Here is a 22246-nt window from a genome sequence, read left to right as displayed (position 1 = left end):
TGAAGTCCCGCCCATTGGGTGGGTACCGTTGCTAGTTTATACAATATCAGCAAATCGTCTTACTGTAGCAATTGCAGTCCTGATCAACTCAACTGCAGATGCAAAAAAATTAATCAACGAAACAATCTTCGATTCATATCAGTGTGTGACCGGTTATGATATCAAATGCAAAAAAAAAAAATCAACATTGTGGTTTACAGTAAGTGCAACTCACTGGAATGTCTTTGGAGACCTTGCTCGGGTCTACGCCGCCCAAGTACAATGGTCTTGACATGACAAATGGTACTGAGTGCCTCTGTAAACTCTTCCGTATGATCTTGCCATTAACAACCAACTGGCATCGTTCCTCATCTTCAATTACATTGATCTGTTGAACAAAATTGAATCAAACGTGAGGTAACAGGCTGTCATTGTGTCATCATCACAATCTTTTGCAGCCCTCCTGAACCCACACCTTGTGCCAGTGGCCATCGTTGTAAACCCTTTGACTGCGCAGTCGTATTTTGCTGTCTTGTCGTCTGAAATCAAACACGATGCACCCATTCTTCAGGAAGAGTGAAAGGAAGTCACTCTGGTTCTCCCCTTGAACATAAAGCAGCATTCCATCTGATGCCAAGGTGCGTATTTCCATAACAATTTGCATCCTGTGGAAGAGAAAAAGGAAATTCATTTCACACATTTTGCTCAATATTTACATGCATTGTATTTTATAAAAACACAGGATTACACTCTGCAAGTAGATTAATGAAGACAAAACAAACGAGAACGACACTCTTCGACGCCACGACGTCGACCAATATGCCTCCGCCCACATTATTACATCAATATAACTTGTACTCATACCAAGTTTGATTTAAATCCATTCAGCTGTTCTCAAGTTATCACATTTTTACCTGACATGACCTCTGACCTTTGATCTGTTGATGTCATAATCCAATCAGTTCATCTTTGTATCATATATATACTTATACCAGGTTTGTTCAAAATCCCATCACTTGTTCACAATTTGGCATGGCAACATAATTTTTACTTATCATGACCTTTGACCTCTTGACCCCAAAATCTAAACAGTTCATCTTTTCATCATTATACATACCTGTACCAAGTTTGACTTTGATCCCCTCAGCCATTCTTAAGTTATCGCGGTAACGAAATAATTGTAACTTAACATGACCTCTGATCGATGACCTCTTGACTCCAAAATCAAATCAGTTCATCTTTGCATCATAATATATAATTATACCAAGTTTGGTGAAAATCCCAGGACTGGTTCACAAGTTAGCTTGGTAACAGAATTTTACCTGATGGGACATCTGACATTTGACCTTTGACCCCAAAATCTTATCAGTTAATCTTTACATCATGAGACATATCTGTACCAAGTTTGAATTTGATCCCTTCAGCCATTCTCAAGTTATAAACAAATTACAGACTTTTACTTTTGACCTCTTGACCCCAAAATCAAATCAGTGCATCTTTGCATCATAATACATACTTGTACCAACTTTGATCAGAATCCCATCACTTGTTCACAAGTTAGCTTGGTAACAGAATTTTACCTGATGGGACATCTGACATTTGACCTTTAACCTCTTGACCCCAAAATCGAATCAGTTAATCTTTACATCATTATACATATCTGTACCAAGTTTGAATTAGATCCCTTCAGCCGTTCTCAAGTTATAAACAAATTACCAACTGACCATTGACCTCTTGACCCCAAAATCAAATCAGTACATCTTTGCACCATAATACATAATTGTACCAACTTTGGTCAGAATCCCATCACTGGTTCACAGGTTATCGCAGTAACAGGATTTTTACCTATCATGACTTCTGACCTGTGGCCTTTGATCTCATGACCCCAAATTATAATCAGTTCATCTTTACCTCATAATACATAGCTGCACCAAGTTTGACTAAGATCCATTCAGCCGTTCTCAAGTTATCACGGTAACGAAAACCTATCACGGACAGTCGGACGGACAACCCAAAAACACAATTCCTCTGGCGACTTCATCGGCAGAGGCATAAAAAAATTTATGTAGAGGAAAGTATTATGAAATAATTTTCTAAAACCTATGCAACCAATATTGGAATTACAAAAAGCAATTGTACCTCTTGGAAAACAGTTTCCGAGGCAAGTCGAACTCCTGTCGGCTGACTGGGGTACTGCCTATCGTTACAGCGTCCAACTCCGAAAAAGGTAAATTAAGATTCTCGCAAGACCTTCCCATCATGTGCCAATCGCTCTGAGCCTTGTCCTGAAAATGGACACATGGGAACAAATTCAGTGATATGGTTTATAAACAGTATTATGGTGACTCAAATGACTGTGCCCATTCAATAGGAATGAAGTCACTTCAGAATCAAGAAAAAATAATTAAATAACATATTTACTCCGGACTCTCGCTTTCTTAGCCGTCGTGTAGTCCCAGGGTGAAGGTCGAGTCCTACGGGACTGTGAGGGTCGATGCAGCTGCCCAGTGACACCTGGATCTTTTTGAAGTGTTGTAGGTCCTCCACAATCACATCTTTACCGGTTCTGCAGGAGAAAGTAACAAAGCACAAGCATTACAGGGGAGCATGGCCTATAACATGCATTACCTCAGTCACGAGTCTGTCTGATACTGGATAAAGCGGAAAAGGAAAACAGTGAAATAAATATGAAATGGTCACATAGTATAAACGTAAATAAGGTTTTTTTTGGGAAAAATCCCCCCCAATTTTTTTAAAAGGTCATTCTTCACAATTGAGAGATGGCACCAAAATATGTATGATATTTCAAAAACGTTATGGATGGATTCAGCGGAAATTGTTGGATGAGTTGGGCAGATGACAAGAACAAGCCGACTGATTTTGGTTATGGCCTAGATGCAGATCCAACCTATCAGTGGGATAGAAAACGTAAAATGTTCAGCCTGGTTTTTCATCTTGATTCATTGTCTAACACTCTAACCTTAAAGCACCATTTAGAAATTACATTCCTCTATGTTTTTTCCATCTGCTCCATCCTCCCTCACTCGATCTACAACTCGTTTCATCACAGCCACCTCTTGAAATTCGGATTTGGACAAGATTTCTCAGTGGGGCAAATGTAATCAGGTCAAGTTCAATGCTTCTAAAACTCAATTTCTTCCCATCTCTCTCTCTAAAACTCCTCTCAACTCTCCAATCTCTTTTGAAACCTCCACAATTACACCATGTGGTACAATAAACCTACTAGGTATTACCCTAACTTCAAATCTATCCTGGAATCCACGCATTATACAAATAGCTAAATCTGCCTCGAAGAAACTAGGAGGCCTGTTCATATGTCGAAGATTCTTTTCCTCTCAACAGTTGCTTCAACTACATAAAGGATTGATTCGTCCTTGTATTGAGTAGTGCTCTCACATCTAGGGAGGTTCTCGCTCCATATATTTACTGGAAAGAATTGAATCCAAAGTAATCCGACTTATCAACTCTCCCAATCTGACCTCAAAACTCGAACAGCTCGAATTACGTCACAAAGTTGGTTCTCTTTCTCTTTTCTACAGATATTACTTTGGTTTCTGCTCCCAATAACTTGCTGCTTGTACATCTCCGGCATTAGTATTAGTGAGACCACGGAATACTCCACAAGCCAGGACATCGCATGATTATTGTGTGGCCATTGGCAACTCAAGGGTGGGTCGTTATGATGGTTGTTTATTCCCTACCACTGCTGGAACTCTTTACCTTCTAATGTCTTTCCAAACACTTACGACCTTCCCCTTTTCAAAAAGCAGATTTTTCATTTTCTCAAAAACTCTTGCACTATTCTCTCTTTTTTCACTTTTCTATCAATGTAGCTTTTTTCTATTTCAGGCCTGGCCTCGATGAGGACTATATAGCAAATATAATTTTATTTTGTTCACCACTTGGAACACATGGGAACCTCGATGAGGACTGGCACTTAAACATAAAAATAAACAATTTAAAACCCCAGACTTGACTTCCGACAGACATAGCCGTGCCCTTCGGAGAAGTGAAATAATTTCCCGGTGCACTCTGGGGACCGGCGATGCCAGTTTGTGACGTCACCTTTCTCTCTGCAGCTGCCAGAGCAATTAAGGGGAATTTACCACTCTCCCCCCGACACCCCTCCCTTCCCCATTCATGGGATGCCAACCAATGGGGTTTGTCTGTGCTCCATCCTCGATATGTTGTGCCTTGTGAGCGGAAGCAGCACGTACTATGTTATAGTCCTTGGTAAGACTGGGCCAGTGTCAGAATTGAACCGCCAATCTCCCAGACCCAAGGTGAATGCTCTATCCACATTTCCACTGTCACCGAATCTGATTTATCATTCATCAAGAAAACGATTATTTGCACATCAAATGCATTACAAGATGCTCGAGTTAAACAGTGAACTCACCGTTGCAAGAAAACGTCACTGATACAACCCGTAAAGTTTAGCACCCCGTCGTGCATGCCGGGGACCCCTCCAATATACAGCATATTTCGGTCCAGTGCTTGGCTTGGCACATTCAATACTTGGCTTGGCACATGCAATGCTTCATCATTCCTCTTCACAACATCCTCATCATCTATTATAAGGTGTAACCTGTCGTAGGGCACACACCACCACCACAACACTCCTGGCATGAGGAAATTGAATTAATCTTTGCCTTGGCTGTGCTCAGCTACACGATACTTAAGCAACAACTATGAATACTTCTTCAACTGCCCCAATTATTCCCACCTAATATGGGGTTGGCTGAGAAAAGTTTTATAAACAGCCTAACCAGGCCTTATGTTTGACTGAAGCTTTGTGGGCAGGAAACACGAGTTTATTCAGGCACGGTGTAGTGAGATAGGATCCGACATGGCACGGGTGTGGAGGGATCGGGCATGGCACGGAATCCAGCATTGTGTAGCATGATGGGATTCGACAAGGCGCAGACAAGACATGTACTGGTGTGGCGTTGAGGGATATGGCACGGCGCGGTATCGATGGATCCTGCACGGCACGGAGGGATCCGGCACAGAATGGCATGAAGGGATCTGGCACAGCACGGCGTGAAGGGATCTGACACAGTGCGGCACGGATGGATCTGGCATGGCGTGGCATGAAGGAATGCCAGTCCTGGGGTTGGTGGATGATTTCACCAAGACCTCTCGCGACTTGTGCAGGTGGGTCCCCACAGTAACTGCCACCCGCCTAACCCACAATGTCTGAACAAACTGTTTCCACTAAGCAAAACCAGGTGCTCCTGGTCACACTTGGAAATGGTGATGGTGGGTGCATGTCGTGCGAAGAATGTGTGCTAGTGCCGGCTCCCTCTGCTACAATAAAGGGATATGACATCACCATAAGACTAATAGTAGAGTAAATGCAAAAGGCAAAACGTACTGGCTGTCTGTCTTCAGGAGATGAAGGTAGTGGTTGACTCCATCATTGTAGTTACGATTCGACACTGCCCTTGTGGTTTCTGTCGACATTGTTACCATTCCATTTTCCAAAAAGACGGCCATTGCACCACTCTGCAAACAGTATAACATGCTGAAACATGACAAAACAAACAACACTGTCGCACAAACATGCCACAAAATAAATGGTACAGATCGGCGTGTTGGCATACTGATATGGCACAAATAAAACAATCTGTGCACCACACAGACACACAACAATGCAAACAACAATGCAAACAACAATGCAAACAACAATGCAAAGCACGCATGGGCACGATACAATGCGTGCACGACATGCATCAGATTGGCACGCCAACATGGCAATAAAAAGTGGTGTGTGCAGCATGTTGGTAAACATGGTAAAAAAACACAAGGGTCTACAATAGAAACATTTGGTGAATAAAACTTCCCCTATTGGAGGCAAAGATTCATATAAATTGCATCATTTCAAGTTAATCACATTTACCAATGCAGGCCGCATTCATGAAGTAATTGAGCAGACTGTGCGTACTTCATTCCGTTTGTGTAAATAGTACATTCAGTAAAATTACCTGCAAGTTTTGATACAAGAGAGTACCATTGGGCTCCATTGTATGGAAAGTGAAACCCATTGCCATTTCTGGATCAGGGTCTTTCAGGGCCATGGCCATGAATCCGTGACCCGCAAGTCGAACATTGCGAGATATCTGCAAGGCCATGATAAAAGAGTCACGTTTGTACAGTGCACAGAAATACTTCGCTGTTACATTGTTCAATGAAACAAAATAGATGAAGCATTGAAAGAAATTAACAGGATGGAGTGTTAGTGGTAGAGCACAGGTAGAAGGTAAAATAGACTGATCGAGAGGGTACAGCACTGTTAAATGATACTCAGTACAATATAGATGCAGTCAAGATTGTTATGGTACAATAGAGATTTAGTAAAGATTGTTATGGTACAATAGAGATTTAGTAAAGAGTGTTATGGTACAATAGAGATGTAGTAAAGATTGTTATGGTACAATAGAGATTTAGTAAAGATTGTTATGGTACAATAGAGATTTAGTAAAGAGTGTTATGGTACAATAGAGATGTAGTAAAGATTGTTGTGGTACAATAGAGATTTAGTAAAGATTGTTATGGTACAATAGAGATTTAGTAAAGAGTGTTATGGTACAATAGAGATGTAGTAAAGATTGTTATGGTACAATAGAGATGTAGTAAAGATTGTTATGGTACAATAGAGATGTAGTAAAGATTGTTATGGTACAATAGAGATGTAGTAAAGATTGTTATGGTACAATAGAGATTTAGTAAAGAGTGTTATGGTACAATAGAGATATAGTAAAGATTGTTATGGTACAATAGAGATTTAGTAAAGATTGTTATGGCACAATAGAGATTTAGTAAAGATTGTTATGGTACAATAGAGATTTAGTAAAGAGTGTTATGGTACAATAGAGATATAGTAAAGATTGTTATGGTACAATAGAGATTTAGTAAAGAGTGTTATGGTACAATAGAGATGTAGTAAAGATTGTTATGGTACAATAGAGATTTAGTAAAGAGTGTTATGGTACAATAGAGATATAGTAAAGATTGTTATGGTACAATAGAGATTTCTTTACGACATCTCTATTGTACCATAACACTCTTTACTAAATCTCTATTGTACCATAACAATCTTTACTAAATGTTATGGTACAATAGAGATTTAGTAAAGATTGTTATGGTACAATAGAGATTTAGTAAAGAGTGTTATGGTACAATAGAGATTTAGTAAAGATTGTTATGGTACAATAGAGATTTAGTAAAGAGTGTTATGGTACAATTGAGATGTAGTAAAGATTGTTATGGTACAATAGAGATTTAGTAAAGATTGTTATGGTACAATAGAGATTTAGTAAAGATTGTTATGATACAATAGAGATGTAGGAAAGATTGTTATGGTACAATAGAGATTTAGTAAAGATTGTTATGGTACAATAGAGATTTAGTAAAGAGTGTTATGGTACAATAGAGATTTAATAAAGAGTGTTATGGTACAATAGAGATGCAGTAGAGAGTGTTATAGTACAATAGAGATGCGGTAAAGAGTGTTATGGTACAATAGAGATGCGGTAAAGTGTTATGGTACAATAGAGATGTGGTAAAGAGTGTTATGGTACAACAGAGATTTAATAAAGTGTTATGGTAAAATAGAGATGCGGTAAAGAGTGTTATGGTACAATAGAGATGTAGTAAAGAGTGTTATGTCTCTAGGGGCCTCGTGATTTGCATCTGACACCAAGTCAGACCACAACAGAAAACAAAAGCATGCACTCAGACACACACCAGCACGTCGTCTGGACAGCCCGTGCTGACGCCCGTCATCTTCAACTCCTGAAGATTCAGGATATTTTCCTGCACTTTGAGACCCAGGAGGCAGCCTTTGAATTCATTAATCACCTGTATCTTTTGTAAGATCCTGAGGAAACATCACAAAGGCAATACCTGATGTGAACGCATGCTTACAGACCGAGTATTGAGCAACAAGGGTGGAATAACTCCTACGGACAATGGAAGTCACGACATACTTCGTGAATTCTGCATCCAGATGGAATTTTTTTTTAATGCACAGCAACATCTCACATTATTTAACTCGTCATCTCTAGTATGTGAGTAATTGCAAGAGAGTAATATTATGAACCATGAACCTGCCTGCGCGTTCATCTGTCTCTCATTTACGTTTACTGCATTTGAGAAGCTGCAGAGTGGTTATTTTGCATTTTCATATTTTTATAGGTATATCTATCTATAATTCCAGTAATCTCTGTGTGTATGTTTGTATGTTTGTATGTTTGTATGTTTGTCTGTGACCGCTGTTTCTCGACAACCACGGGTCCGATATACTTTAAACTTGCCAGGTATATTGCTGGGGACCCGAGGATGTGCCTTTTCAAGGTTTCATATTAATCGGACAAGTAGTTACCGAGCTATGGCGATTTCTTTACCAAACTCCGCAAGCCGTTCGCTTTGGACCAAACCATTTCATGTAAATAGAGGGGGGGGGGATTGTCACCGTACTCGCAAGCCGTTCGCTTTGGACCAAACCATTTCATGTAAATAGAGGGGGGGGATTGTCACCGTACTCGCAAGCCGTTCGCTTTGGACCAAACCATTTCATGTAAATAGAGGGGGGGGATTGTCACCGTACTCGCAAGCCGTTCGCTTTGGACCAAACCATTTCATGTAAATAGAGGGGGGGGGATATAATTTTAGATATATATATAGTACGGGCATGCCCTAGTTAATATAATTATATCAATATAATGAAGGCAGATTGCACAAAAGGGGGAAATAAAAGATTTTTAGCAGGTGAGGGACCGCCCGTCGTGTGACATCGTAGACACCAACACAGGCACTTGGGCTGAGTTTGAAAAAGAAGAAGAATTATCAGAAGCAGATTGTTCCTCCGTAATGTTTTCCGCGTTTGAATAAATAGTTTCTCATGAGTTGGAAGATCTGGGCGGTATGTTTCCAAAAACGAAGGGAGTAATAAAATTTGTTGTTTTTTGATGTTGTGGCAATCTCATGAGAGCTGAGTTTCTCCATCATGCTTTGAAGATAAATTATAAGGGCTAATGCTTTGTTCATGCTGTTTCTCCGGAAGAAGAAGAATTATCATGGCCAAGTTTCTCTATAATCTTTTGCGAGTTTGAAGAAGAAGAAGAAGAAGAACTAGCAGAAGCACATCGTTTCTCTGTCATGTTTTCCGAGTTTGATTAAAAAGTTTCTTTTCAAAAGTTTCAACAAAGGTTTTCTTCTTAGTCGTCCCCAAGTTCCGCTGAACTTGGGGACGACTTGGGGACAACATAAAAAATAACTCAAGTGGAAATATACATATGTCATTTTTGATAATTAATACAAGTAATTATTTGGGTACAGCTTAACAGCTTTAGCAAAATTGAAGGTGTATATGCTAGCATATGACTTGGATACAACCCCTGTAACTTGGACGTGGCTATTAAGCTGCAGGGAGGAACAAGACAAGACAATGAATTAGAGTTGTGCTGGATGGCTTGTCGTGGGGGAGGTCACATGGAAAGGGTGGTATTTTGTATCCGAAGAGCTAAGCCATTGGAAAGACAGGAACTATTTTGGCTTTGACTGGGACTGAAAGCAGCTGAACTGTACAGGTTTCTGCAGTGTGGAATATTCGTGTTATAGGCCTTGTGGAGGTATCTGTGTGTAATGTGAACCAAGCTGTTAGAGTTTATGTGGCTGCAGTCAAGCGAGCCTAGGATGAGCTGTGGAGGACCCGAAAGGTCATGGCCTAGCCAGGTCTATGTGTAACCAAGACCCAAACATGTGGCTCGTAGCCTTTGGGTTTCCTGTGCCATTTAATCACTGCTAAGAACATCATCTAAGTAGATGCTCCTGAACACTGTAATGTTTATATATTTCCTTCCATTTTACATATGTCTGGGTTCATGGTGAAGCAAAGTGGAAAAGCATAATGTACCAAATATGGTAATCTGCAGATAATGTGTTTGGCCATAATCTATATGAAGGAAGAAATAAAAACGTTTTAAAAAAAGCCTTCACCTTTCACGGTCAGCAGATGGTGGAATGCCTCCGAGAAACATCTCCTTGAAGTTCATGGTTCCCGGTTCAGTGATTTTCTTTATGATGGTGGAGTGGTCTAACCGCAGGTACATCCTCCCTTGGCCTGTGTGGATTACCCGAACCTGCACACATGGTACAAGTGCTATCTCCAGTAAAAGGAACACAAAAAGCATCCTTTCCAGTTTCTGGGGTGCAGGCACTTGGAGCACCGGCCGTGTCATACCGTGTGTGGTTGTCCGTCATTGACAAGCTTCTCTTCAATGAGTGGAGGTGTGACGGTGCTGTTGAAGCCAAAGTTGTACGCAAGCTTCAGGACTCCATTCTGGATTGTCAGGCTGAGAAATTTATCCTGTTTGACATCAGACAGTCAGAAGTGGAAGGGGTTCATTCAAGTCCATCACACCTCTTTTATCCCGATACTCATAAGGTTTAATTTTATTCAATGCAATATAAACATTTACTTCCCTTGAATGATTGTCCACATCACAACAAATCTATTGACAGGTTCTATCTCCATGGCATCCATCTCAATGGCGGAATGAGTTGACAGGTTAGCTCAGAGATAGCAAGGCCACCTTTGAGTCTTTTCTGGGTTTGATTCCTGGCCTGAGTATAAAACGTTATCCTGACGCTTCACAAGCAGGACATTGCGTCAATGATTACACCCATCCATCAGGGGGTTGAAGGGAGGGAGGATGGATTAGTCCCGGCATCCTGTCAACGAGCATTCAATTATACAAGTTAACTAGATGAAATTCATAGAATACTTACTTTCATTTTCATTTCAGTGAACTTGGTGCGAGCCAACGCTTCTGTTTAAGGTTTTTTTTCATTGATCCAATATGGCACCGATGACGTTATAAATTTATATTCTCTAATATAATTGTTGCATAGATCACGCTCCTGAAATTTCAAACTGATCGGACGAAGCATTGGACTTGTCGAATTATGACATCATCATTGAGGCACCAATTATGTCATCGTTAACAACACTTATTCCCCATATGGCGTTCTTTACAGTGAGCCACGTCTCAATTTTTTCCATGGAGCAGTTTTGGAGATATAGCGGTGCAACGTTTTTCGGTTTTTCCAAGATGGTTCCTGTACCACATGACCTATGATGTCATAATTACGATTAAAATATTCTACAGGAGGAGGTGCTCATATGGTGGAAATTTTGTGTCCATTGGACCAACAGTAGAAGAGAAAAAAAAATTCATACTGATCGGATGAAGCGTTGTACTTGTCGAATTATGATGTCATAATGACGACACCGATGACATCATCATCAACATATCTTATTCCCGATGTGGAGTACTTGACAATGAGCCATGTTTAAATTTTTTCCATTGAGTGGTTTCAGAGACAGAGGTGCAACGTTTTTCCTAGATGGCGTCCGTACCACGTGACCTATGACATCATAATTCGACAAGTACAATACTTGATCCGATCAGTATGAATTCTTTTTCTCTCTACGACTGCTGGTCTGATGGACACAAAAATTTCACCATAGGAGCACCTCCACCTGTACATTTTTAATGGTAATTATGACGTCATAGGTTACGTGGTACAGGCGCCATCTTGGAAAACCCCAAAAACGTTGGACTAAAAATTCCACAGGCGGATGCGATCCTATAGTGAAAATTTTATGTCAATTGGACCAACAGTTGCCGAGAAAGTGAATTTTAAAAATGTAGAGACGCACGTACGCCACACGTATGGATGCAACCGATTGCTTAACCCTGCTTTTTGCTTCGTGAGCGCAGGGTAAAGATTATGTAAGTCTGCGGTACATTTTGACAAGTCAGCATGTGTGCCTCACCAAAAACATTGCCACATTTCTGCCATAATCTACAACAGTGGCACAATCATGTCTCCTGAAATGACAACTATTAGTCAGGTGCTGTAATGAATGGTACAATCACGCAACATGGAACAATTTGACTGCAGGTGGAAAATCCTTCTTAATTTGGTCTCCGAAGAAGAACGTACTTCACGCTCCTATGACCACTGGGGGTACAGCATTGAGGTCACCATTCATAGTGACTAATCCAAGTCAAAGTTCCTTGAACACTTACGTTGTCCGCCATGTAAAGAAGCAGAGCGTTGTTTGAAGATGTGCGGATTTCCATGTTGAACTTCACGAGTGAGGACCTGAGTCTACCGTCGTAGTTGATGTCAGCCACACGGATGTAGCCCGTGCCATCGAAGTAGAAGGTGTTGCTGCTGTACTCCAATGGACCCTTCTTCCTGGAGTTTGGAAAAGGAAGAAAGACAGATTCAGGGTCACAACCTAAGCTACGGCACATGAAGAGGATGCAGGACAGGTGGTATGCAGGAGGATGCAGGACAGGATGCAGGGCAGGAATAGGGTAGGGTTGATCATGAGTGTTTTTCTGACTCTTACCGGAAATGAACCTGCACTTCCCTCATTTACTAAAAACACGATTTGAATATGTGAGTGATGTTTGCTAAATGCATGCATCAGTTAATTGTATTATATGTAAACTTTCCTCCCAAAACCGAACTTATTAGCGCAGGAGATGGGGTTTTGAAATCACTTCTGCATGTCTGTGTGTGTGTGTGTGTGTGTGTGTCGATGTGTCTGTGTGGGTGTCTGTGTCTCTTTGTGTGTGTGTATGTCTGTGTCTGTATGTGTATGTGTCTGTCTGTGTGTCTGTCTGTGTGTGTGTCTGTGTCTGTATGTCTGTGTGTGTCTGTCTGTCTGTGTGTGTGTGTCTGTGTGTGTGTCTCTGTGTGTGTGTCTGTGTGTCTGTCTGTCTGTCTGTCTGTGTGTGTCTGTGCGTGTGTGTGTCTGTGTGTCTGTGTGTATGTCTGTCTGTCTGTCTGTGTGTGTCTGTGTGTCTGTGTCTGTCTGTCTGTGTCTGTCTGTGTGTGTGTGTGTCTGTGTGTCTGTCTGTGTGTCTGTCTGTCTGTGTGTGTGTCTGTGTGTGTGTCTGTGTGTCTGTGTCTGTGTGTCTGTGTCTGTGTGTCTGTGTCTGTGTGTCTGTGTCTGTGTGTCTGTGTCTGTGTGTCTGTGTGTCTGTGTCTGTGTGTCTGTGTCTGTGTCTGTGTGTCTGTGTCTGTGTCTGTGTGTATGTGTGTCTGCGTGTGTGTGTGTGTGTGTGTCGTAACATTTTTTACCATTTGAGTTTTGTCATCAAATTTTCAACAAAGCTTTCTTATGATAATATAATTTTTTTTTCTCTTTTTAAGGCAATTTTCCCTGCCAGAGTGGGGATTAGCCTTGCGGGCCCGTGGCAATCATTGCATCATGGTTCCCTTTTTGAGGCAATGTTTTTATGGCCGGATGCCCTTCCTGACGTCAACCCTTTAGTCGCCTCTTATGACATGTAGGTATAAGGTGTACCTATTCTAAACTGGGGCACACACCGGGATCATTCATCCCAGCAAGCTGGTATTCAATTTGCCGACCTCTGAAGGATGACAGGCTGAGTCAACCCCCCCCCCCCCCCCCGGCGTTAATTCAACGATCGACCGGGATTCGAACCCAGGATCCGAGGATCCCAAGCTGGCACTCTAACCGCTAAGCCAACACCAGGCTTTTCTTATGATAATATAGAGAAGTCAAATTAATAATTTTGTCAAAAGGTCAAAAGGTTAAAGGTCACCGTCGCCTAAGATCATCAATTTTCATCCGATTGACCTTAAATTTTAAGAATTTGCATATTGGATCACAGAATTGGTTCACTAATCAAAAGCTAGAAGCTGATTATTTTTTTTCTCTGTTCATTAAGCAGTTAACAGTCTGTTAACAGTCTGTAACAGCTAGTAACAGTCTGTAAGCAGTCTGTTCACGAAAGTTATATCAGTTCACTAAGCTGATTATAAAGCTCAAGCTGCATAAAATCATCAATTTTCATTTTGTATTTTTACCTCCACCACTAAAGGTGGATGGAGGTTATGCTTTCACCCCTCTCTGTCTGTCTGTCCGTTTGTGAACGATATATCTCAAAAAGTTGTGGACGGATTCGGACGAAATTTGGCAGAGATGTTGCGTATGTGATAAGGACTAAAAGATTAGATTTTGGTGAAGATCCGGATTCGGATCTGGCTACTAGAATTTTAAAGTGATTCTTCACCATTGGGAGATAAGGCCAAAAACGAGCCAACACCAGGATATCTCAAAAAGTTATGGATGGATTTGGACGAAGCCTGTTGGTCAGGTTGTGTGTGTGACGAGGAAGAATCGCTTCAATTTTGGTGAAGATCCGGATCCGGATCCAGCTAGTCGAATTTTAAAGTGATTCTTCACCATTGAATGATATGGCCAACCAGGTGGAGATTTGCTCTCTACTGAGTGCCGTTATAGTTTTAAAACTGTTTTTATTATTTGAGCATACGGAGGAAGACGTCTGAATACAAACTGACGCGGACAGGCTTTGCATTTTCAGATGCTTTTCTTATCATTGCAAATGCACAAACTTATGAGAATTTGGAAACAATTTACGAGCTCTTCCATGAGCCTCGACCTTGTGGACAAAAACAACCTTGGGTTTACAGTAAATGAACTTTAGCTGGTCGTGCATCGAACGAGCCCTTACCTTCCGCATGGTGTTGACTTGTTGGGGTCCATGTTTTGTAGTTTTACAAAGTTGTACAGGCTCACAGAGTTGTCATTTATGGTTCCCAATTCGATACACCCAATAAAGTTTGGGTACCGCAGTTTTGATGGAAGCTGCACAAGAGAAACACAATGCAGGTTGTATTAAAAAAAAATACCAAATACCATGCAATGATGAGTTTCATTCCTGACCAGGGTATAAAGCATCACGTGAGTCCTTCACAGGCAGGCCGTTGCGTCTTTGTGTGTGTCGTCCTTTCTACGGACGAACAGAGTCTCATCCGCTCGCATTCCCCAGGGGAGGTTAAATATGTCATGTCACCTTTTAAAAGAGTAGGCAGTTGTGTGCTGGTGCATAAGCCAAACTCCCAAATTTACCACTCCAGATTCCGACTGAGAAGAGCAATGTCAAGCTATCTAGTGTGCTCTGCCCCGTTGTTGGTGTGGCGTCACTGATGCTCTGGAAAGATCAGGGTAACAGACCGAAGGATTAACACACGTGATGTTGCCGCCATTTAACCACTTACTATGAAACCCTCAGGAACACCGCCCACATAGAAGACCATGTCATCCCGCTCTAAGTCGAGCAGAGAAAACTTCCCTGGAGAGGATCCCGTTGTGGTACTAGTATACTGATTCTCCGTAACACGCAGGCGTCCGTGCTGTCTCACCCTGCAAATTCACGTACACATGGGATGGGGTAAGTCATGGTGCACTTGGAGAACGAGGGTCAGTGGGATTTATCCCCGACTGCAAACGGTGAGCACCTCACCTCTCGATGCGCACAAAAGAGAAATCTTCACCGCCGACTCGCTTGTCATCGACGCGCAACACGCCATCAGCCCCACCCAGGTTGTAGACGTACACCAAGTTCCCGTTCTCCAGAGCCACTCCGATAAAGTCTTTATCGGCCTGCAAGGAACGGTTCTTGCATTTGCCACGAGTAAGCAAAGGCAAACTCACTTTTAGTCGTTTTTTTCTGTCACTCTATCAGATGCTTTAGACATTTGGTTAATCAGCTGCAATTTCCAGTATTTTACTTTTAAGACAGCCTTTGTGGATCAAGGAGTGACCTTGAAATATCAGGAAATAAATAAATAAATAAATAAATAAATAAACAACCTTGAAATTAAAATATCAGAAAAAACCCAAGCCTCTTATGTCAGAGTGCTGATGAAAAATCGGAAACGATGGTTTCAAAGCCATCTGCTCCGGTCCCTGCATCCATTTGCTTGGTCCAGTAATCAGTCCGCTCAGGCCCCGGAAACAAGCCGCTCTCGGTGCAGTAATCAGTCCGCTCGGGGCCCTTTAATCAGTCCACTCGAGCCCCGGAATCAGGCTGCTCGGGTCCTGGAATCAGGCCATTTGGTGCCGGAATCAAGCCGTTCGGGGCCCGGAATCAAGCCGCCCTGGGTGCAGTAATCGGTCCGCTCGGGGCCCTTTAATCAGTCCACTCGGGCCCCGGAATCAGGCCGCTCGGGCACCGGAATCAGGCCGCTCGGGCCCGGAATCAGGCTGCTCGGGCCCCGGAATCAGGCCATTCGGGGCCTGGCATTAAGCCACTCTGGGTGCAGTTTCAGTCTGCTCAGGGCCCTTTAATCAGTCCGCTCAGGTCCGGAATCAGGCTGTCTGGGTCAAAAACCTAATTCCTGGAGCAACTCGACTGGTTGCTTACTTTGAATGTGACCTTGCACATTTTATTCTAACATATGCTGTCTTACCGATCAGACCGAGTCCCCCCCCCCTCCCCCCCCCTCCTCCCTCACATCCAATCCAATCCAACCGCAGAAGTATTGTGAAAAACCTGAATTGTACTGCACCAACACAATGACATAATGCCATTTTTTAGAAATGAGGTCATTGTGCTCTGTACATTTGGGGATGATGTATTAAAATATCAACAACATTGCTTTGCATTTATAATGAGCGATTGAAATAGTAATATGAAAATTGCAAAAGTAAAGTCAGTGGCAATTAAGCCTTAAATGCAAGGCCTGAATGGGTCGCACTCTGACTTAGCAAGGCAGGCATGACGAGGAGATGCATTTGAAATTTGTGTGATGTGAAAATTAAGAGTGGATGAGGGTGATTGTTTGTAATTATTTCTCCACATTTTTCCAATTCTTTACTACAATGTTGTCTCTCACCGATACAAACATCAAGTTCTTCAAGGGTTAATGAAAATCCAATAGACTCATCTCTAAATGTGTGGACAGGGCACCGTCATGTGCCTGTCTGTATGATGACTCACCTGACGGCTGCCCAGGTACATGATGAAGTGATTAACTGCAGAGTCTTGTCTATGAACCAATTTCTCTCCACGTTTTATGTAGAAACTGATGAGGGAGAAGGCTTTGAGGTCGTCCAGGTTGTCCGCAGGTTGGACCTGGACCCCTGATGTGCCGTTAAAGCGCATAGACACTTTAACCTGTATGAGCAGAGAAAAAAGACCACTTCATATCAATCGTCTGATTATATATCCCTCTGAAACATAACATAACAATCCCTCTGAAACCACAGTGACATGACAAAATTACAAAGTATGATATACACACACATATATATATTTATAAATACACATATATATATATGTTATATATATATATATAATTTTAGAAACAGGAATCAAATTCCTGCGAGGGGCTAAGTGTGAAAAAATTCTGACTCAATGCGGGGCTCGAACCACGGACCTCCGTTGATAACGCGTCAACAGCCCACTGCGCTATTGAGCCAGCCACAATCTCCTCAGAACTTTTCCACACTTAACACTGCGAGCTTTATCATGGCCGATGTCTTACATGCCTGCTAAGCAGACCCCAAATGTTAGCGTAAGTATATGCATGTGTATGTATGTGTGAATAAGTAGAAATGCATTGAAGATTAATTCAAATACAATTTTAGAAACAGGAATCAAATTCCTGCGAGGGGCTAAGTGTGAAAGAATTCTGACTCAATGCGGGGCTCGAACGACGGACCTCCGTTGATAACGCGTCAACAGCCCACTGCGCTATATATATGTATATATATAGTTCTGAGGAGATTGTGGCTGGCTCAATAGCGATTAATTGCTTGGTACTTGCTTGGTAATTGCAATAGCTTGGTACCGTGATTAATCCAGCACCAATGTCTTACATCGTCATCATGTGCTTCATTAGTGTCACTCTATAGCACTTCCGTATGTATCATGGTATATGTGCTGTTAAGCAATGCAACATTGTGTCGAGAGTAAAATTTAATGCTCTCTTCCATGCTTTTGAAGACACCATAATAAGCGTGAATTTTTTTTGCATTTGAATCAGCATAATGATGAACAAGGTCTGTGTGGAAGTTAAACAAATAAAATAAGAGACATTCACTCTGGAGAGAAGTAACTGCATGTTTCCAATATGAATCAATAATTGTGTTTCAAAATTCCCGTTTTTGTCAATTTCAACAAGTCCTCGTCATGTATCGATTATAATTGACCACACCTTGAATTTCCATCTCTTCCCACGGGCTCTCCCATGAGCCATAAACTCAAAACAACAAAATTAATTTTTCCCTCAAGCACTTCAGAACGGACCTAACTTGGTATTGGAACGCTCCCCACCCACAGAGGAGGCGGGCTCTGGCTGCACACCATCTGTTCATAAAAAAAATCAACACTAATATGGTTTTCCCTTGCATGAAAGGCCCAACCTGTTTGCTCACAACAGACACATGGTAATGCTTTTATTATATTTGCAGTCAACCATTGGTTGGGACTTGTGTGTCCTGCAACCTATGAACCTCCTCAATCTCTTCGCCATGTTTCCACCAATTGTTGACACTTTTGTCTCCTTTTTCTCCCAAACACAGGTTACACTCACATTTTTCGAGTTATCACCACCGGTTATGCGTCATTTGCTCTATCTGTGTAAATGACTTCCTCGATGCTAACAATCGATATACAGTTGAAATTTTAGGAGTAAAATTGCTTTCCTCTCCTACTTCTGAAAATGTAACATTGAAGATTCATGTTTCAAGCGGTGCATAAATGCAATACCAGCAAAATGCAAAATATCTGGCCTAGCCCCCCCAACCCTGTCTGTGCTCTGTCCCCCAAGTACTCCTACAGGTCGCACAAGATCTGCCAGCAACCCTCTTCTGGTGAAACTGCCAAAATCAAGACTCTCTGCTTACCTTCACTCCTTCATTCCTTCATTCCTCTTTTCTCCCGCCTCTGGAACAATCTCCCTCACTCTCTTCAATCCCACTCATCCCTCTAGGTCTGTAAAACAGCTGTTCACCACCATCTCTTATCTTCCCCCATCCAAAACCTTGACCTCTTCTACCCCTGTTAATTCACCCCAGATCGACTTTTCTGAAATACCAACTTCTTTCCTGGAAGTCCTAGCAGTGTCCATGTGTTTTTTTTATTTTTACCCCTCCCACCCCCAACCCCTTCCCACGCCTCCTCCCCCCAAGCCCTCTACCTCCCACAGATCTCCCGATGTCCCTGCTCTCAAATCCTACTTGTGTGCTTCCCCCTCTCTCCCTATCTTGTCTCTCGCTCCCTTTATTTCGTCCTATATGTCGTTTTTTTTTTTTGTCATTAATGTTAGCTCTTACACGAGCCTCGATCTTGTATACAAAAAAAAGGAAAAAAAAAAAGGAGTGTTAAAGAAGACGAATTGCTGTGCACCCTCACGGCGACAGGAGTAACGATTGCACGGGGTCGCACTACCGACAGAGACGTTTCAGATCCCGATGGCGGAAAATTAAGTGCACACCCGATTGGCAGCGTCGCGTGCTTGAGCAATCAGATCCTGAATGCGAGAGATGTTGCTTGCAATGCTTTGCGCCGGAATGCGCTGTTGCAGCTGATCCAGCTTGCGGTAAAGTTCCGGAACCGTCTCCGTCAAGTGTGCAACTGCGGCAGACGCGTGGCACACATTGGGGAAAATAATTATTGTGAATATCACCACATTGGAACAACCATTAACCATCATAGGAAACAAGATGTAGACTCCAAAAGCCACCTAAAAGGCACGGCAACACGATCATACAAAGCCATATTCACTGGGATAACAAGAGATTCTGGTTCTTTTGATCACCATTGAACGTAGCATCAATTGGCGTCGTACATAGCCACACCGGTGGCCTCTTCTTCACTCTGATACTGTACCCTCTCACATGCCACATCCTCTCATGTTATATATCGATATATAGGATGGTTCTTGGAAGTATTAGAAAGATAATTTGTGTTCAACATTGTTCAAGTATATAATTCAATGAAAATAAATGCTTAAAGAGGTTTAAAGGCGTATAAATAAATTAATTCCGAGTTTCACTGATGTTTTTCCCAGTGTCTATTACATCACCAGATCTAACATGTTACATTCGTTATTTGTGCCTGTTGTTTGTGTCCTTTATAACATCCATTAAACAATAAGTTTTCTGTTTGGAATGATTTTCAATTTTGTTTGACTGCAGGCACGGCACGACAGAATAATTTAATGCATTAGATATGGTGGTATAATTGACACTGCATCAATGGTGGTAAAAGGCGGTAAATTCTGGAATTCATTTATTGATGTGACTTTTACAATCTTTACTTAATTTAAATTGAATTATATGCTTGAGCATTGTAGAACACAAATCGCCGTCACTTTCCAAGATATTCTAGTTTTGTGTTTTTAATTAATTTCCTGAAATTGGTCGAATTTGTTTTTCACTTGGAAGTTGTGGGTTAAGATGTGCAAATAAAGGTGAAAAGGTCGGATTTAATGCAACTTAATTTCAGGCTGTAAGGCAACGGTGGAAATTTTGGAAGGGGGTGTAGACTTTCTATAGACACTGTATATCAGCCAATATCACCGCTTTACACAAAAAATGTGCAAAAACAGATCCTAGCAACTACAGACCAATCAGACTTCTCCCAATTATCAGCAAAGTCATGGCATCCATAATTGCTTCGGATATGAAATCTTTCCTCTTCTCCAATGGCTTGATCTTTGATCATCAATTTGGTTTCACACCAGGTCACTACTCTGGACATGCTGCTTCTGCTTTCTCAACAATGGATGGAGGTCCTCAATGCCAAATAGGAAATTAGAGCTGTCTCCCTTGACATATCACGTGCCTTCGATACGGTCTGGCACCCCGCTCTGCTCACCAAACTCTCCTCCTTTGGTATCCAGGGAAATCTCCACGCATGGCTGGCGGACTTCCTCTCTAGTCGTAGTCAACGTGTGGCCCTGAATGGGTTTCTCTCATCTCCTCTTCCTGTTCAGGCTGGAGTTTCCCAAGGCAGTGTTCTGGGCCATGTGCTTTTTCTGGTCTTCATCAATGATCTCTCCGACTCTCTTGAAAATCCTCTCTATCTCTTTGCTCCACTCTCTGCCGCTCTATTCCTCATCCCACAGATCAGCAGTCTGCAGCCTCCTCACTCTCTGCAGACCTGGACAAAATCACAGACTGGGCAAACAAGTGGAACATGTCTTTCAATCCTGACAAATCTCACACTCTTTCGATGTCTCTCCGAAAAGACCGACTGGACAACCCTCCCATCCACTTTCTGAATAATCCTCTCCAAGAAGTTCTGTCACAAGCTTTTGGGTCTCACTATCTGCCATGATCTTTCCTGGGAAAACCACATTTCAAATCTGGCCTCCAAAGCCAGTCGCCGACTGGGCATCCTCCGTCGTGCGAAGTCCTTCCTTGGCACACCTGAGCTCCTCCCCACATATAAGGCTTTCATCCGCAGCTCAATGGAATACTATTCCCCCCTCTGGGCTGGTGCTCCTGCCTCACACCTAGCTCGTCTTCACGCTGTTGAAACCAAAGCGTTCAGAATCATTGGAATCTCCCGCGATGAAGCTACCTCCGAGGGCATTTCACTTACTCACCGCAGGCAGGTTGGTGGTCTTTCTGTCTTCTACCGACTCCTCTCCGGCCTTGCTCCTCCAGCTCTCTCTGGGCTCTGTCCCCCAAATATTCCTACAGGTCGCACAAGATCTGCCTGCAACCCTCTTATGGTTAAACTGCCAAAATCAAGACTCTCTGCTCACCTTCACTCCTTCATTCCTCTTTTCTCCCGCCTCTGGAACAAACTCCCTCACTCTCTTCAATCCCACTCTTCCCTCCAGGTCTTTAAAACAGCTGTTCACCACCATCACTTATCTTCCCCCATCCAAAACCTTGATCTTTTCTACCACCGCTAATTTCACCCCAAACCACTTTTTTGAAATACCAACTTCTTTCCTGGAAGTCCTTGGTGTCCTTGTGTTTATACTTCTCCCACCGCCCCCCCACCCCCCCCACCTTCCCACGCCGCCTCCCCCCAAGCCCTCTCCCTCCCACACATTCCCGATGTCCCTGCTCTCAAATGTTGTGTTTATGTGCTTCCCCTTCTCTCCCCATCTTGTCTACCGCTCCCCTTTTTATATACTTTGTTTGTTTGTCTGTTTGATTTGTTTGTGTGATAAATGTTAGCTCTTTCACGAGACTCGATTCTGTATCCAAAAAAAAAAAAAAAAAATCAGAACGAGCTGAATCGTGACACGGGCACGGGTTGTTTAACCCAAATATAATAGGGGGCCGTTCAAGAACTATGTCACGCAGTTTGTTATTTTTGTAATATGTGTAACGTAATGCTTGATTATGTAACGTAACATA

General features: G+C 42.3%; 1 protein-coding gene across 2 annotated transcripts in view; it reads right to left on the bottom strand.

Annotated features, from left to right (window-relative positions):
• LAMA5 (laminin subunit alpha 5) overlaps positions 1–22246 on the bottom strand; it is a 347753-nt gene that overhangs the window by 19245 nt on the left and 306262 nt on the right. For both annotated transcript variants that reach the window (XM_078778157.1, XM_078778158.1), the window contains 16 exons: positions 19360–19499; positions 16860–17036; positions 15381–15520; positions 15136–15280; positions 14589–14722; positions 12102–12273; positions 10247–10372; positions 10003–10145; positions 7750–7882; positions 5988–6122; positions 5378–5508; positions 4400–4588; positions 2401–2545; positions 2119–2264; positions 455–644; positions 215–367 (listed from right to left, as the gene is read on the bottom strand). In XM_078778157.1, the coding sequence (XP_078634283.1) occupies positions 215–367; positions 455–644; positions 2119–2264; positions 2401–2545; positions 4400–4588; positions 5378–5508; positions 5988–6122; positions 7750–7882; positions 10003–10145; positions 10247–10372; positions 12102–12273; positions 14589–14722; positions 15136–15280; positions 15381–15520; positions 16860–17036; positions 19360–19499 (2399 nt within the window). The remainder of the gene's footprint in view (positions 1–214; positions 368–454; positions 645–2118; positions 2265–2400; positions 2546–4399; positions 4589–5377; positions 5509–5987; positions 6123–7749; positions 7883–10002; positions 10146–10246; positions 10373–12101; positions 12274–14588; positions 14723–15135; positions 15281–15380; positions 15521–16859; positions 17037–19359; positions 19500–22246) is intronic.

Source organism: Myxine glutinosa, chromosome 5 (assembly GCF_964187855.1).
Source record: "Myxine glutinosa chromosome 5, kmMyxGlut1.1, whole genome shotgun sequence".
Lineage (NCBI taxonomy): Eukaryota > Metazoa > Chordata > Myxini > Myxiniformes > Myxinidae > Myxine > Myxine glutinosa.
Note: the sequence above shows the minus strand (reverse complement) of the source record. Positions and strands in the feature narration are given on the sequence as shown.